This window comes from Dermacentor silvarum, chromosome 7 (genome assembly GCF_013339745.2).
Source record: "Dermacentor silvarum isolate Dsil-2018 chromosome 7, BIME_Dsil_1.4, whole genome shotgun sequence".
NCBI lineage: Eukaryota > Metazoa > Arthropoda > Arachnida > Ixodida > Ixodidae > Dermacentor > Dermacentor silvarum.
In genome coordinates, this window is record NC_051160.1 from 136,578,266 (window position 1) to 136,596,766 (window position 18,501).

Consider the following 18,501-nt stretch of genomic DNA (forward strand, 5'->3'; position numbering starts at 1 on the left):
TTGTTCTCTTTTTATAGTAATTCGTGCCTAGTTTTCCACTCAAAATATAGCACTTCGTCGCAAAACTTTCCACTTCCGCTGCTCGACATAAGCTTCCTTATCCCAGTTATTAAGTGCGTGATGGTCGGTAGACGCTGTGGTGAAGCCGCGCCACATGCGCGCGGAAACCCCCTGATTACAACATTGTTCCTAAAAGCGCTCACACCGGCGTGCTAAAGAACCACACATGTCTCCATCAGCAATGCTACTCGCGGGTAGTATCGGGTAGCACACCTTTATGTGCACGAATAATCATCTTTGCACCGCTGGCAGCAACACAAGGCTGCACCTCAGCGCTCGGCCAGAAAACTTCAGCTTCGGCATTGGCCAGTGCGTCGATTTGATAGGGTCAGTATTCACCTTTATGGCATGCTTCGCTTCATCACTTCAGGAATCAGGTGGATCATTTTCGGCGTAGACCATCTCACGCGTTACGCCATCCTACAGCTTTATCCACAGCAACAGCGAGAAGTTCGTTTTGGATCCCGCGCAAGCTCGCCCTCTGGTACGATACTGTCCGTGCACTTTTGAGTGAGAGTAGACGTGTTTTCTGGTGCGATGTTACTCTATCCTTGATGACCCAGTGTAACGCCGTGCATAGCAGGAAACCGCCTGACATTCGTAAACAACAATGATTTAACCGAACGCTTCAACCACTATCTTGGTGATATGATGATAATGTACATCGCATCAAACCAGAACAATTGGGACGCCGACATTCCTTTCGGTGCAACGCCAGTACGAAAGCTACCACTTTTTTATGCGATAGCGTTTCGTGCCCCGTGTCGAAGAAAATCCGGTGTCGGCGTCGGCATTGGCGCCCGCGGCCGAGAAAATCATCCCCAACCACGTCTAGGTATGCCACACCATTCTATCATTAATGTTGCTCATATCTTGTCTTGCAGTCTTAGCAAAGCAATTCCTCGGAATTTTCAGAATGACAATCCACAAACAAATGCCATGAAAGAAAACAACCACAGTGCATGTCTTTTATGTTAAATCTTCTCAGACTGAAATATTAAAAGTGAGAAAGAAATACGGAAACCTGAAAAATGATGTAATTCATTTGGCGCAGTTGTGCACCATCTCCAGGATCAGCCCATGAAAGAGGCCGCGTTACCACCAGAAAGCTCGCCTACGTGCATAGCGTTCGCCGCCAGTATTTGCCAGTAACCATTATGGTTGCATAAGCTGCAGTCGTCGGGAGCCATGAGTAGCAGTGAGGGATCTTTGAATGCTATCGTGTTCCACTCTTAAAAGCGAAGCTCAAGCGTCTTCCAAACTGTTCCTCTTCTGCGGGTGCCAGCCATCTAGGGCGTTCGACGCTAGGTATGCTGCCCTACACTCCTGAATCCACCGAATGCACGCTGATTTCTGATGTCACCAAGTACTCTGAGGACTTTCGGCAGCTGGTCCCTCCACCGACGACTGAAAAATACGGCACTAGAAAACTGAGACATGATTGGGACCAACGTATTGCTTTTTCTCCGGGTGCCCTCGTTTGGCTTTGAGTTCCTCCCAAAATTTATCTCACTCCTCTCAAGCGGCTCAGTCTGTACATCACCGGCCGTACCGCATCATCACCGGCTATTATCACGTCAATTGCGGAGTTCAAACACTGACACCGTCCCCAGAGCATTGTTGCCATGACAGAAACATCGTCGATGTCAGTCACTTGAATGCCTATTACGGCCCACTCTTACCACGACATTTTGAGCAACCAGGACGGCTCCGCTTTTCCGCGGGGGCCAATGTTGTGAAGAAGACATGAGTTGCTGCGCTGACGCTTCAGCCTAACGACTGAGGCATGCGTATGCTGCGAAGCACATACGGGCACGCGTTACCACGTCATCTTAGTGGCTATGGTGTTGGGCTGCGGGGCAGGAGGTCGCGGAATCGAATCCCGGCCACGGCGGCCGCATTTCGATGGGAGCGAAATCCGAAAACACCCGTGTTCTTAGATTTAGGTGCACGTTAAATAACCCCAGGTGGTCCAAATTTCCGGAGTCCCCCACTACAGCGTGCCTCATAATCAGATCGTGGTTTTGGCAGGTAAAACGCCACAATTTGTTTACCACGTCATGAGCAGTAACTTAACACTGCCTTTGAAAATCTGCAGTCAAGGCAATTTACCGTTACTAAAACATGGAGGAGAAATTTGGTTGTTTACTACCATGCTTTAGGAGAATTTAAAGATCACGCAACAAGCGATGGAACGAAGAATGATAGACGTAAAGTTAACAGGCATGAAGACAGTGGTGATGGTTATGAATCCAACGACTGTACCGGATATAAACGCGACAGCTTTTAGGGCGCCGTGTCGCAGAAAATCCGGCGTCCGCGTTGGCATTGGCTCCCACGGCCGAGAATATCATCCCCAACCACGTTTAGGTATGGCACACCATTCTATCGTTAATGTTGCTCATATTCTTGGCAAAGCTATTCCTCGGAATAAAACAAATCACCCACTCGGAGTGAAATAAATATAAGTGCGAGCCAAATACGGAAACCTCAAAATGATGCAATTTTTTGGCGTGGTTGTGCACTGTCTCCGGGATCGGCCCACGCAAGAGGCCGCGTTTCCACCAGAAAGCTCACCTACGTGCATAGGGTTCGCCGCCAGTGTTTGCCAGTAACGATTACGGTTGCATAAGCTGCAGTCACCGGGAACCGTGAGTAGCAGTCAGGGATCTTTGAATGCTATCGCGTTCCATTCTTTAAAGCGAAGCTTAAGCGTCCTAACAATTTTATATTGGAGGTTTAAGATATACAAATGGAGATGGGCAGGCCATTTTGTGTGTGTGGCAGATAGGAACTGGCCTAATACAGCGACAGAGTGAATGCCAAAGAAGAGCATTCGACGATGGCAGATGAGTGTGCGGTGTAATGAAATTAGGAAATTTGCCAGCATAACGTGGCGTTAGACGGCGGAAGGCAGTCGTAATGTGAGAATTTCGGGCTAGGCCATCGTCCTGCACTGTAAACAAATTCGCTGATGATGGCTACGATATAATCACTTCTCATAGCCCCGTTTTTGCGCAAAGGAATCAGCAAAAAGGGTGTGCGCACTTGAAAGTATGTTTTCTATAGACGCATACAAATTACCTTGGTTATTTTCTCGAAATAACGTAAACACCGTGGAGTGGCACAACAGTTCTTTCGTGTTGCAGAATTTCTTAATACTTTCCAAGTCGTTTAGCAGAACGATGGTCCTCAAGTTCTTCCTTAGTCTGAAAGTCAGAAGAGAAGAACTGACATTATTCTCGCATTGCCTAAAATTGGTGTTAAATGTGTGGGACATGACAATGTCGATATTTTTTTGTTCATTTTGAACGTAAGCTTGTGCTTTGAACGTAAGCTTGCATAAGCTGACTTTACGAAAACATTTTCGTATATTTTTTATTTCCTTTTGAACGTTTTTATGAGAGAAATATTACAAATTTTCATTTCAAGATCACGCTTGTCTCTTAAGAGGCCTTTATCTATTTGAAAAAAGAATTTATAACTTGAAATTTTCAGTCTTTTAGGCTAATATGTGAACTTGGAGCCGCGTACTCTAGCTTCAGAATGACATTCGGTAATAAAAAAATAAAAAAGACATACCTAACCTTTTCGCCAGAGGTGTTCATGGCAAGTTCACGCACACGAAATGACTCTTGAGGTCTCGAAAAGCTTACAACACAAATATATGGTGGTCACTAAGCCCCATTTTAAAGGCATACACTACATAATTTCTTCATATTTCTGCGAGAATCAGGCATGATTTTTCGGACATTTTATGTTTGCGTTGACCATTGTGTTCACTCAAGAATAAATAAGGCAAATAAAAAATGTTAGATCGCTCTCTTTCTGCAGTACATCAATGTACGGAAATCACATTAATTCTGTGTAATACATCCCACAAGCGCCTACGTTTTTAAACTTTTAGCCTTCTCTTGCGTACCTGATGACTGGTCCATACTTCTTCCCCCATTCGATGGCACTGTTGCAGTGGAAGTTGATGTCGTAAAGCTCATTGTGCCCCGACCAAATGCTCGCGGGTGGCATGGGGGGAAGCCTGGTCCCAGGAGGAGCACGTCGTCGCAGGAGAAACTCGTGCAGGAATTGAATTACTGCCCATAAGAGACCCGCCAATATCGACGTCACTAAGATGACTACCATGGCAGTCGCCTTCCTCAAGCCTCCTGTGCAAAGATATCGCAGATAGAGAAAAAATCGCGGTTTTTTATTATTTTTAGATAATTACTTGGAAAGGTATTGATAGTAAGCTCGACTTTTGTCGTTCAAAGTATAATTATTATTATGAGTACACAACACAGAGGGTTTGACGGGCACCGTGGCTAAAAGACCCGGATAAAATATGATCACCTGTGGTTACGTGCTAAACCTAGGCTCAAGGACGTTTTCGCATTCCACCTAGTCGGGCTGTGGCCGCCACGGCTGGTAATGCGGACCGCCACCTCGTGCTAAGCTGCCATAATCTGGCTTAACGATAATGATGATTATGAGGCGATTGGTAATGCTATAAATAATAGCTTTATACTGCATAAAAATACAAGGTACACAGGTCGGTCAAAATACGTTTGACTTTAATCGGCAATGCGTGGTAGGCAGACTTCAATCATGCGTGTTCAAAACTGAACAGGACGAAAACAAAAGCATAAATAATTCTTTAGCCTGGACTGAGCAGGCAGACTACGATTGCATGCTTGAAAAGTTAATTCCGGAGAACACGATAGGATTATGAGTCATGCCGAACCGGAGAACTACATAATAATTTCCACCAGCTGGGATTTTTAACGTGCACCCTATGCAAACTACATGAGTGCTGCATTGGATGCAACGTGCAATGGTATGGCATTGGGTACATTTCGCCTCCGTCGAGATCCGGCCGCCTCAGTAGAGTTTTTATCCCGTGCCCTCGTGCTTAGCAGTGCCACAACAAAGCCACTACGCCACAAGGTGGGGTGGAGGAGGGGGGATTCGCATGCACGATACGTGGGAAGAGGTAACAAGTAATCAGCTTATAAATTTGTAACATTGTATTGCCAGAGAGTCAGTTGCAATGATAAAAAATACAGGGTTCCCCAAGCAATGTTGCAATGCAAGCAAAATGTCATGTAATTCAAAGCGATGAGTTGGCGTTTGTGCACAGAAAAGGAAACGTATGGCAATGCCCGTGTTTGGGTGTTTTTTAGGGCACCGATATAGACACCACTAAAGCCGCATTAAGGAATCGTTCCTTACTAGCTATTTAACTGCCTCAAACCTATAGCCCTGAGGAAGCCACAACCATATCGTTTATTGCTTCCTGAACTATCTATTCAGGCATTAGTTGGATAGCAAATATAGCGTCAGCATCACCGACTACATCTTAGTTTAGGGGACAAAACACATGTGGAAAACATAAATTACAGTTGTAGACAAGGGTTACCTACGCACAATAAACCGTCCAATCCAATTTATGGCATATATATTTTGGGATATGGCTCCGGACCCCTCTGTTAGTTGTGGCTTTTCCAGATTCGGACATGGTGCACATTACACTGCATCTTTGCGTTCATAACTCTATTCATAAGGTGTAAACGAAATGACGATATATAGGCTGTCCCATCAAGCGTTGTTCTTTTTGTTAGAAGAAGCTATTGTTTTATGAGGATGAAACCAACAAAGTGCTTTAAGAGCAATTTGCAGACTGTTCCAATTTTTATTGGAATTTATTTCTTCGTAATCGTTCAAAGTTAACTCAGTTTAACTGTTTCCGGCAGGATATCTCTAGTGCGGCTGTTGTTTCCCTCGCATTTAAAAGATAACTCCCCAAATATAAAACGAAAGTCAACCCTAATTTCCAGTTGTGCGCCACCGCAGTGTTCATCTCAAGCATGCTGGACAAGAATCAAAAGACTTTAATCTCCAACCAAACGTTGGAATTGGCTTTGCAGGGCGTCTATCTTTGCATCGCAAAGCAATAGCAGCTAGCGGCTAGATACGCGTCTGAGTGAGCAACCAATTGTGACACTGGTGAGCTGCTTGCCAAAGATAGGCAGGCAGGCAATGAACTTTATTTTAGATCCTGAGGAGCGACTCCGAGAACCCATTACGAGTGAGGAGCCACCGCGGGCCGCTCCCACGTTGGGACGGGCAGGCCGTGCCTGACCGCCGCGTCGCGGGCCCTCTGGCCAGCCCGTAGCTGAGCGGTGAGGTCCGAGCTCTTGAGAGCCTCCACCCACTCTTCTTTCATGGTTAGATTATCGTGGTCCCGTAACGAGGGACACCGCCAGCGCATGTGTTCTAAAGTGCCAAAGGAATCGCCGCAATCCGGACAATCGGGCTCGAACGAGTCTGTGTACCTGCTGACCCTGGCTAGACTGGGATAACGGTGGAGACCTGAGGCCCCATGTGGGCCGGGAACCAAGTGATGACGTGGGGGGAGACGCTCCTGCCGCAAAGTAGGGAGGCCGCTTCCCTCGAGACCGAACCCGTGGCGAAGGCACTGACCGCCACCCGGGAATCCGTGTAGATAAATATCAAAAATTGCCGCGTACGATATGGGTCAGCTGTGCGTGGGCAACTCAAAGAATAGCATAAATGCAGCAACAATCCCATAGGCGAATTACATGCCACATTATTGGGATTAGCATTATTTGCGAACATCATTGAATTTGATATATGTCTCTTCGTGTGTCGGTCCGCAACTCTCTCATTCCCGCCAGATTTGTTGACTGGGTAGTCCATGGTGAAATGGTTTGACCATCGTTGACAGTGCTCGAATGATGGTCCAAATGAACGAAATGAATGGTTCATTGGGGCTGGCGTGCTGAGGGAACAGATTTCAAAACCAAACGTTGAGTTAACTTTGGTCACTGAGTAGGGGGGCAACGTGTACATATGTTCAGCTCTTCAACGAACCTCTTTCTCCTCGACATGGGTCACTGTAGGTGCGGAATTCGGTCGGTACTCGGTCTGTGCTGGTCTTCACTGAACTTATGTGATGCCTACTTGGGTGACTGGGTATGTGCGTCGGTGATGATGATGATGTGTGGTGTTTTATGGCGCAAGGGCCAGTTATGGCCAAACAGCGCCATGCCAGTGTTTGTAAGTGTGCAGTGGAACGATGAATTCTGAGAAGTAGATGAAGTGTGGCTGTAAAGGGGCCTAAAAATAATTGCTGTAAAATGCGTAAAATACACATGCACTAAAATCATGGCAATGACAATTGAGGTGTACTATGAAATGAAGAATGCACTGAGAAAGAATGACACGATATTTAACATATTTAAGATGTAGTAGTTGGAAAGAAGCACTACTGCCTAAACGAGCCCTTGAACCACAAGGGCCTGGAGGCATGTGCTTATACAAAACAACTATCACAGCAGCATCTTCTGGAGGGAGAATGCGCTATGCATTTATTGGGCTTATAACATGCAGTACCACGTCATTTAAGAAAGCGAGGACTGCTTTAGTGCTAAACAGCGGTTCGTCACCAAGAAACATACTGGGATGCAGAGGGACATGATAGCTGTAAGCTAAAGGGAAATGTTTTTTTCTCTCTGCTTCGGCATCCCGACACTCCAGGAGAACGTGCAGGACGGTTAGCCTCTCACCACATCTACCACAGGTTGGTGGTTCATCCCCGGTCAACAAAAAACTATGGGTGCCAAATGTATGACCTATTCTGAGGCGACAGAACAGGACATCAGTTCGCCGTGTTCTCGTTGCGGAGGGCCGGAAACCTAACTGTGGCTTAATCAAGTGAAGCTTATTATTTGTTTCTGCATCCCACAGACATTGCCAATGGCTTCGCAATTTCTTACGGAAGAAATGTTTCAAATCTGTTGCAGAAACGCCAGCTGTAGGATTAGTAGCGTGCGATGTTATTGACGTAGCCATTCGGTCAGCTAGCACATTACCCTCAATGCTTCTATGGCCAGGCACCCAGCATATAATGATATGCTGGTTAGATACATACGCTCTACACAGTACGGAATAGAGCTCAATGAGTATAGGATTTTTCTGTTTACAGGGTGACTTTAAAGCGTTTACGACACTTAGAGAGTCTGTAAATATGATTGATTTTTGAAGTTTAGATTTCCTTATATGCCTCACAGCTGACAATAGTGCATAGGCCTCAGCCGTAAAGATACTTGCTTCCGGGTGGAGTACACCGGATTCCGAGAAGGATGGGCCGACGGCTGCATACGACACCCCGTCACGTGACTTAGAAGCGTCAGTATAAAACTCTGTGCATGTGTACTTGGACTGGAGTTCAAGGAAATGCATTCTGATATGTGCCTCTGGTGCGTTCTTAGTGAACTCCACGAATGATGTGTCACACTCTATGAGCTGCCACTGCCACGGCGGTAACAGTTTCGCTGGAGCCATAAGACAGTGTTCAAGCAATGGAACTCCCATTTCCTCACTAAGATTCCTCACACGCAAAGAGAACGGTTTTCTCGATGCCGGTCGATTTTGGTAGAGTGTGGCAGTGGTCATGTCGTTTATGGTTGAATAAGAGGGATGTTCAATGTTCGCGTGTACTCTAAGAAAATATGTAAAACTATTATATGAACGCTGCAGATGAAGTGACCACTGATTCGACTCTACGTAGAGGCTGTGGATCGGACTTGTTCGGAAAGCACCGGTTGCGAGGCGGATGCCCAGATGGTGAACGGGGTCTAGAATTTTTAATGCACTTGGCGTTGCGGAATTATAAATTATAGCTTCGTAATCAAGGCGTGAGCGGACAAGACTGTTGTACAAGTTCAGTAGGCATTTTCGGTCACTACCCCATGTTGCGCGCGACAAAATTTTTAAAAGGTTCATCGTCTTCAGACACCTTGCCTTCAAATATTTAAGATGGGGGATAAAGGTAAGCTTCGAGTCTAGAATTATTCCCAGGAATTTATGTTCACTGCTCACGGATAGTTCCTATTGATTAATCGTGAGATTTGGCACTGGTGTCATGCCTCTTTTGTTTGAGAAAAGTATGCACGTACTTTTCTTTGCATTTATTTTAAATCCATTTACATCAGCCCATTTAGACAGTTTGTTTTATCCTAGCTGTACCAGTCGTTCGCAGATAGCAATGTAGCATGATTTGAAACCTATCTGTACATCATCGACATACACAGAATAAAACATGCTGCGTGGAATAACCGTATACAGGGAGTTCATTTTTACAATAAAGCGTGTGCAACTAAGCACACCCCCTTGTGGCACGCCAGCCTCCTGGGTGAATGTTCTAGATAAAGCATTGCCCACTCTTACGCGAAACGTCCGGTTAGACAAGTAGCTTTCGACTGTGTTTAACATATTTCCACGGACCCCCATCGAGGAAAGATCTCGCAGAATCCCGAAGCGCCATGTCGTGTCGTACGCTTTCTCTAGATCTAGAAAGACCGAAAGTAATAACTGTTTATGTATAAACGCATCTCGGATGTTTGCCTCGATGCGAACAAGGTGGTCTATTGTTGACCTACCTTCTCGGAAGCCACACTGGAAGGGGTCTAGTATTTTGTCATTTTCTAGGAAACAGATTAGGCGCCGGTTTACCATTTTTTCATACAACTTGCACAGGCAGCTTGTTAGCGCTATTGGCCTGTAGCTGCTAGCTAAAGACGGGTCCTTGCCTTGTTGAAGAATCGGGATGACTATGGCTTCTTTCAACAAGGAAGGAATATATCCAGCCGCCCACATGGCAATGAAGAGAGAGAGAGGAGTGTTGTCAGTGTTTCGGGGTGTAAGTACCTAATCATTTCGTAGATGATACGGTCGCCACCTGGCGCCGAGTTGTTGCAACAAGCGAGAGATGCTTTAAGTTCGGCTAAGCTGAATGGTCGGTTGTGAGCCTCATTTGATGAACCTTTGCGATTAAGGGGCTGCCGCTCTTCGCGTTCTTTGAACTTCAGGAAAGATTGTGTATAGTGCGATTCACTCGATACATATTCGAAGTGTTTGCCTAGACTATCCGCCTGGTCTTCCAGGCTATCACCTTGGCTATTTACTAAGGGTAGGGGATGTTACTCCCGACCTATTAATTTATTTACCCTATTCCAGACTTTCGTTTCAGCGGTGTACGAATTTATGCTGGAGATGTACTTTTCCCAGCTCTCTCTTTTAGCGCGTCTGCGCGCTCTCCTGCCCTGCGATTTCGCTTGTATAAAATTAATGAAGTTTTCGGCTGTTGGGGAGTTGCGAAACAATCCCCAGGCCTTATTTTTTTTACGTGCTTTTTGGCATTCCTCGTTCCACCAAGGCAGGCGACGCCTATCAGCTAGTCCATTAGTTTGTTGTATGCACCTTTCTGCAGCGTCGGTGATGAAACTGGTTATATACGCCACAACCTCGTCTATGTTAAGAGAGGCAATGTCATCCCGGCCTAAATATGTTATTTCTTTAAAAAGTTGCCAGTTAGCAGAGTCAACCTTCAATCGGGGAACATGGGGCGAGTAACCATCTTGTTTTATTAAGCTTAGTATAATTGGAAAGTGGTCGCTCCCAAAGGGGTTCTTCAGAACGGACCACTGCAGGTACGGAATTAGTGTACTCGACACGATACTCAAATCTATAGAGGAGTATGAATTATGCACCACGCTGTAGTACGTTGGCTCTTTCCTATTAAGTAAACATGCTCCTGAGGAAAAAAGAAAATTTTCAGTTAGGGGACCTCTTCCATCACAACGCGAGTCTCCCCACAAGGTGTTATGTGCGTTGAAATCTCCGAGAACTATGTATGACTCCGGAAGTTCATTTATTTAGTTTTAAATTCAGTTTTATGTAGTTGATAATTGGGAGGGATGCATATAGTGCTGATAGTGATCAGCTTGTCAAACAACACCCCTCGGACAGGAACTGCCTCTAGGGGCGTACGAAGTTTTAATTCCCGGCAGGCAATACCTCTATCGACTACAATAGCCACACCACCGGAAGACACGACTGTGTCATCGCGGTCTTTACGAAAAATGGCGTATTGGCCGGAGAAGGTTTGATTGTGTAGATTTAAGGTGTGTCTCTTGAACACAGAGCACCTTAGGATTAAACCTGTGTAGGATTTCTTTGACGTCATCGAGGTTGTGTAGGAGTCCTCTGACGTTCCATTGTATTATTTGTGTAGTCATGCTGGAAGTGTTTTTTTTGCTGTGTGTTTAAAAAAGAGCCTAATTTACCTTACAGAGCCCTTGTCTGGCCCTGTGATGCGGGCTTTTTCTTTTTTGGAGCGATCGCGAGATTCTCGCGGCTCCTTTGGCGCTTGCGGCGCTGTCTGGCAGGTTGTTGCGTCCATTGCCTCTTGCGAGGCGCTGGACACGCGCTCTTGCGAGCGGTTGTTTTGACCGGAAGGCCTCGTTTCGAGGGACGAGGCGCTTGAGGCCACCAGCCCGGAGGTCGATGGCCCCTTCTTGTGAGTTGGCGGAGCAGCGCGAGCTGCAGCCGCCGGGGGTGGGGGGGGGGGGGCGGATGGCGTACCTGCCGGCTCACTGTGTGTGGGCCGGACAGCCGCCGGAAGCCGTTGCGACGCTGCCCCCTCACGCGCCACTTCGGCAAAGGTTTTCTTTGGCAGGTAGCATACCCGCCTGCATGCCTCCTTGAGCGTTCGATTTTCCTTTACTTTAATTGTTACAATGTTTTTCTTTTTTCCAGGATGGGCACGACCGCGAGTATGCGGCGTGCTCCCCATCACAGTTCACACAGTGGAGAGAGTTTTCGCATGATTCTGAGAGATGCTCAGTTGCACTGCATTTCGCACAAGTCTGCGGCCTCGGCAGTTCTGCGAACTGTGGCCGAATCTTTGGCATTTGAAGCATCGAAGAGGGTTTGGCACATATGGTCTGACACATAATTTAATGTATCCGGCTTCAATGGTCTCGGGTAGAACACTAGAACCAAAAGTAAGGATTATATGTTTTGTCTTTAGCTCCTTGCCATCGCGCCTCATCTTGATTCGTTTTACAGTCAAAACATTTTGCTCTTTGAATCCTTCCAAAAGTTCATCTTCGGTGAGCTCCAACAGGTCGTCATCATAAATAACACCGCGGGTGATGTTCATTGTGCGGTGCGGGGTCACAGTCACAGGAAAGTCGCCAAACGACACTAGATTCTGTAGTTTATCATGATGTTTCTTATCGCGGAGTTCCAGGAGGAGGTCACCGCTGGCCATCCTCGTCGCCTTGTAACCTGGTCCTATAGTTTCTGTCAGAGTCTTTGCAACGATAAAGGGTGAGATCACTCTCACGGTCTTTTCAGTTTTCTCACTGTGTACCACGTGGTAGCGTGGAAAGCTTTCAACTTGTCGGCCAAAAAATTTAAAAACTTCTTCGGTGCGCCCCCTCTTTTGGGGGCAATCAGAAAGCGCGGGAAAAGAATTAGCCAAAAAATATTCATGTTTCGGCAGAAACGCCAGCCTCCCACCATGGAGTCCTACTAGGGGACGCTGCAGTGCCTGTAAACATAGGCCCTGCAGACGCCAGCTGTACGTCACCACTATAACCGAATATGAAATAACCTAGGCAGGCTACTCACACAGGGTTAACCCTCGCTGCCAAGAAGATCGGAAGGAATATAGAAGAGAGGAGAAGACAGGACAGATTAAAAGTAAGAGAGAAAGACGAAGGTGGGAGAGGAGGATAGGAAAAGGCAACTACCGATTTCTCCCGGATGGGTCAGTCCGGGAGTGCCGTCTACTTGAAGCCGAGGCCAAAGGGGTGTGTTGCCTCCGCCGAGGGGCCATAAAGGTCCAAGCACTCAGCATCGACTCAACCCCCAGGATCCCCTTTTCCCAGGACACGGCTAAGCCACGCACGGTTAAACGTGGGAGGGTCCAACCCTCATGTGCTCGGGTCCGTGGTGTCGCACAACACCAAACGCCTGCTGACGCAGACGCCGGTATGTTCGTAGGTGTGCGTCACTCTTCAATGAATGTCTTTGACGCCAAACTGGGTAACTAGGTATGTGCCCGCGGTGATGTTCCGCTCTACAATGGCGAAAAAGTTTGCCTCCATTCCTCGCTGTGAAAGTGGATCTAAAGCGAAGCTGGTGCAGGCGCCAGACAAGTACCACCACCGCAACTGGCCGACGACGTTATACCAGCACCACCACAAGCGACCTACCTCACGCGCGCCCGCACATGTGCGGAAGTGCTGCATACATACTCATTCGTCTAGGCCGTCCGCCAAGCGCAAGTGCCTCATTTAACTAAATTAGTGTTTAAAAGTAAATTTCGTCAGAAAATGTGCAAAGTACGACTTACCGACAAGCTACAGACATGATAGTTTCTGATTCTAATACCAATATAGGATAAAACGTAATTCTGTTACCCGGAAACTGAAAGACAAAGCCTTTTTTTTCAGCTGTTTTTGATATTCATCCTCATTCATCTTTATACTTGTAGGCCCTCCGCCAGGCGCAATTGCGAATGCGTGAGAAAATTCGTGAAGTACGACTTACACACAACGCACAGTTACGATAGCATCGGTTTTTCATTCAAATATATGGGAAAACATAATTCTGTTGCTGTCACCTTCTACTTTTTTCGGAGCGGGAGAGTTGCGTACATGCGCTACTCTCGATGGAGGAGAGACGTTCGGCAGCACAGCAAACAAGGATTTAATATGTACAAGAACGGTAACAACACGAGGAACACAAAACTAAAGGCATACCTCAACGAAAATGCTTAATCAATAGAAAATGCAAAACTCCGACTAAATACACAACTACCAAAAAAATGCTCACGTAAACAAGGAACGACTAACACTCTATCTTGGTTTCGGAGCCTAGCTTCGCCTTAATGTCTCTCGGTCAGTCCTAGCACTGACTCTTCAAAATCTGGCCACCCTGGCCCCGGCCTAATTGCATCGCAATATGGAAGTGCGGGTTCTTACGGACGTCGGTTTGAAGTTCTTGTTGAGTCCGCGTCGGGGCTCGTCCGAAGCGTTGCGTGTGCCACGAGTGCCGATGCCTCGCGGTTGCGTTGACCTGACCGAGTGCGTGGCTGATGCCCCGGTAGCCACCGCTGACGTGTCACTTGCCGGGTTAAGCTTCGCGAAGCGTTCTTCGCCTTACGTCGATCGGTATGGCGACCCGGTGTCACGGTGATTATCGGTTGAACGGGCCTGGCCGAGGAAGAGGGATTCTCGAGAAGAAGACCGGAACCACCGTTAGCAGCAGCAGCCGGTCCCAGGAGCTTCGCCCGGACGTCTCCGAGGGCTACTCTGGGCCTTGCCAACTTCACGAGCTTCGTGGCCGGGTCCTCCGCTCTCCCGTCGTCAGAGCATGGCTGACGAAGCGACCTTCCAGCTCCAGAGCCACGTCGATAATACTGCTGCGATGCTTCTCCCTCGCGGATTACACCTCGGCTCGCGTGCCTCGAGCGCTCGCGCCGTTCGGAATGCTCCGCGAGCTTCGTCGTCGTCTTTTTCGTATACCGCCGGCGACCTCTTACATGTGACAGTTGCGTGATAACTCAAACACAAACCCGTTTTCCAGCTGCCGTGGTGGTACTGCTGTTGGGCAGTGTTCGCCGTATTTTCGATTGCGATCGTAGAGCACGCTGTGCGAAAGATGCAACGGGTAAGTGCCGCTGTTCAGTGAATCTGTTCTGTTCAGTAGCTTGGAGCACAGTGTATGTGCCAAGGTTTATGTTGGTCTTTAAAGAACATGTATGATGCCTACTTGGGGGACTTGGTATGGGCGTAGGTGTCTGCCACTCTTCAGCGAACTTCTTTGACGTTAACTTGGGTTACTATTTATGTACCAGACTCGAGAATGACGAAAAAGATCATTTAAACTTAGCCGAGGTTAGATGCAATCCAACCCCTGTCCCAATCAAGAACCGCAAACCGACGCTTTAGCAGGCTGCGGTACAGATGCGCTGGGTATATGCCGCTTTTCAATAAACATCGCCCGAACATGGGTCACTGAGTATTTGTCACTGGGTCTCTGGCAAGCGAGGGAGTAATTGTCAGCGGGTGCAGTGCTTCTTGTTTCGAATGCCACGCGCAGACTTTGCGGCGGCGCATCTAGATGGGCCAGCGTGTCCAGAAAGCAGAGCGCGATGGGGGCGTGGTTTCAGCATTACGCGTTCTCAGAGTCCACACGCATGCATTTCTTAGGCTGCGCGCAGGCTTCCCGGCGGCTCCGATAGATGGCGCCGAGTGTTCCTAGGGAAGCGCGTAAACATCTGCTCCAGTAAAGCATCTGCTGCATAACTCACTTCGACGGTGGAAATAGCTTGTGTCGCTATAATGATTCAATGCTAAACGCATTATTGCCTGATTTTCCTTTTCTTTCTCTCTCCTTTGCAACCGACTGTTCAAAAATTCAACCATATCTACCTTGAACTGGTCAGTGCTATTTTTTTGTCCTTCAAACTGCTAGTTAGACGAGCACCACCAGTTGATTCGCTCGTCTGCTTGCTCTTGGGTAAACCGTTTCGGATTCCTTGCGATTCTTGCCACTATAAGCATTGAGAGAACCGTTACACTGCGCCCTGTTGCAGCTTTTGTGGCTCTAGGGTTTTCGGAAATCAGTATAAGAATTCTTGCCGCCCAAGGGTGCAATACAATTGTTTACTTCACAGATGGTTCGATGCATCAGTGTCTGGCGTCTTAGCATTTATTCTTTAAAACCGGGCCCGCAAGAGTTACAGAGTGTAAGCGGGGACTCCTCTACTCCTCTACCCTCCTCTACTCCTCTATTCTCTACCCTCCTCTACTCCTCTACCCGGCCCGGCCCGGCCCACAGGGGCCGGGCCGGGCCGGGTAGAGGAGTTTTTTCACGGGCTCGGGCCGGGCTCGGGCACGGCGTGTGCTTTTTGACGCGGGCCCGGGCCGGGCTCGGGCTTCTCAACTCTGAAAAACATGTATTTTTCGGTCTCGGGCCGGGTTCGGGCCGGTTTCGAGTCGGGCTCGGGCCGGGCTGGGGCTTAAGGTAAAGGGGTGGCGGGCCGGGCCGGGCGGGTAACGTAGATTATTTCCGGGCCCGCGCCGGGCCCGGGTCTCGCCATAAAAGTTTTGATCGGGCTCGGGCGGGCCGCCCAATGTAAAAACGGGCCCGGGCCGGGCCCGGGCCGCAAAAATCGGCCCGTGCAGTGCTCTAGCGGGGACTGCGTTTAAAGTTGGCTGAATTTTATTTTATCATTTCTCCACTTTCCTTGCCTAGGGTGGTTAGCCAATGTTCTCCTTCCATGTATAGGTCACCACAACATAAACCTTGGCACATACAGGGTGGTGGTGGTGGTGATGATGTTGAAGCAGGCGGGGTTAGCCTGGCATACATAGCCGGCAATTGTTCCGCCTGATCCTCCTTCGAATTGATATCAGGGGTGTGTCACCAAGTGTCTATGAGCCCCGTGTCTCGCAGGAAGGCCAGCAGCAGTCGTTGCGCTCTCTTCCTGGTTGTCGCAGGTCCTCCGGGGAAAACGACGTCTTCAAATGTCCTGTGCGTAAGACCGCTCTTTTGTAGGCTGTCGATCATCGCTTTTCTTTCTTTGTCAAACTGCGGGCATATCCAAATGTAATGTTCGATGTCGCCAATGTCACCACAGAAAGCACAGAATGGGGAAGGAAGCGCGAAGCCCAGTCTTGAATAACCAAGCTGTGGTGTACGCAGAGTCGGTCCTGATGCGGTATAAAAGCGTCGCTTCTTCGCGGGTAAATCCATGAGTCACGCAGGCTTCGTGGGGATTCTTGTGGATCCCCCTAAAGTGAAGGCGGATTACACCCTTAGGGTTCTGAAGAGCTTTTGGAGCTTTCACTTTTGGGACACATGTCAGCGCTAGGCGTGCAAGGGCGTCAGCTTTCACGTTTCCATCAATTCCTACGTGTGATGGTATCCACTGGAATCTTATATTAAATCCTTTGCTTGTTAGATCGTTAATCAGTGCCAGAGATTGCCTTGTAAATTTCTCTAGAGGTAGGCCACGATGCAATCTCTGTAACGCTGACTTGGAATCCGTCAGCACCACGACATCTCGTGCAGAGAAGGCCCGTAGTTTCCGCAAAGCCGCGGTGATTGCGGCGCTTTCTACTGTTGTAGAGGAAACTACGCGATCCAGTCGGCCAGACCATGACACATCAAGGGATGGTATGCAGAATGCCGCTGCACAGCTATCTGTTTGTGCGCACACCGAGCCGTCTGTGTAAACTTGTAAGTGGCGTTGAAATGCTGTGCTCAAGTGTTCCAGAACAATAAACTTTGCTTCTGCAGTTGAAATGGTGCGTTTCTCCGGTAGGTGGGGTACACTGAGGCTGCAGGTAACGTCCTGAAAAAGACCATGGCGGGTCAAGGCGACTGCGTTTAGGCCATTCCAATCCTAAACATTGGAAAGTGTTCAGCGCCGCATGGAAATGTGAGCGAGTTCTTGCTCTTAGCCGCCGGAGAAGCGCCGTGCCTGCGCGGGACTCGCCCAGCCTTAATAGCTGCGTCAACAATGCCTGAGATGCCAAGAGACGGAGTGGAAGAGATTCTGCCTCATTAGTGGCTTTCTTGTTTGAAGCCGTCTGTGAAACTCCCATCGCCAAGCGAAGTCCCTTTCTGTGCACAGCCTCCAAGCGCTCGAATTGACTCGATGACGGGGATATCAGAGGGAGCTGATAGAGAATGCGGCTTGTTATCAGTGCCGCATTCAGTTTAAGCATGGACATAGGATTGTTTCCCCAACGTACACCTGCCAATCGACGAAGTGCGTTGACTCTTTGCACTGATGCAGCCACAACACTTTCGACCGCACGACACCATAGTAGCTTGCTGTCGATGGTGACGCCCAGGAATCGAACATGAGTAGCACGAAGAATTGAATGCCCTCTGATATTCAGCGTCAGGCGTGTTGACTTGCGTCTCACTCCCGGGAAAAGCATGAAGGCAGATTTTTCCGCTGATAAAGATAGGCCAAGCATCGATAAGTGGCGCTCGATGGCGGAGATTGCGCCCTGGGCGATCCGGGCCAACCGTTTGTGTTGGTACCCCGAGATCCAAATGCAGATGTCATCTGCGTAGATGGACATTTTAACTGCCTCCGACCTACTTTCAGTGCATCTGGAAGGCTGGCCATGGCAACGTTAAAAAGCAAGGGAGATAGGACGCTTCCTTGTGGGACACCGAGGGAAATTCGTCGCTTATCACTCATTATACTTCCGAGCTTAACTTGGGCATGCCGATCTCTGAGAAATTCATGGATGAATCGAAGAGCATTTCCTGAGACGCCCATGTTTTGGAGTCCGTTGATGATGCCTGTATGAAGCACACAGTCGTATGCCTTGGCAACGTCCATAAAGATGGCGAGTGTGGAAAGGCCGTCCGCGCGATGGTGCTCGATATGGCTTATTAAATCCAAGACACTGTCCTGGGCACTCAACCGTGGACGAAAGCCGGTCATGCACGATGGCAGTCTATTTCCTTGCTCAAGATACCATGTTAACCTCGCACATACTAGTCTTTCCATCAACTTTGATACGCATGATGTTAGCGATA

The 18,501-nt window shown here is 48.2% G+C and overlaps 1 protein-coding gene across 3 annotated transcripts in view; it reads right to left on the bottom strand.

Moving 5' to 3' along the window:
• Window positions 1-18,501, bottom strand: part of LOC119459204 (cytochrome P450 2C31) — a 273,595-nt gene that overhangs the window by 58,131 nt on the left and 196,963 nt on the right. The window contains exons 2-3 of one of the 3 annotated variants that reach the window (XM_049671234.1): window positions 3,983-4,050; window positions 3,145-3,269 (exon numbers count right to left, since the gene is read on the bottom strand). The exons of 1 other annotated variant lie outside the window; for it this stretch is intronic. In XM_049671234.1, coding sequence (XP_049527191.1) covers window positions 3,145-3,269; window positions 3,983-4,050 — 193 coding nt within the window. Of the gene's footprint in view, window positions 1-3,144; window positions 3,270-3,982; window positions 4,224-18,501 lie in introns of all 3 variants that reach the window. One more of the 3 variants, XM_049671233.1, reaches the window with a different exon arrangement.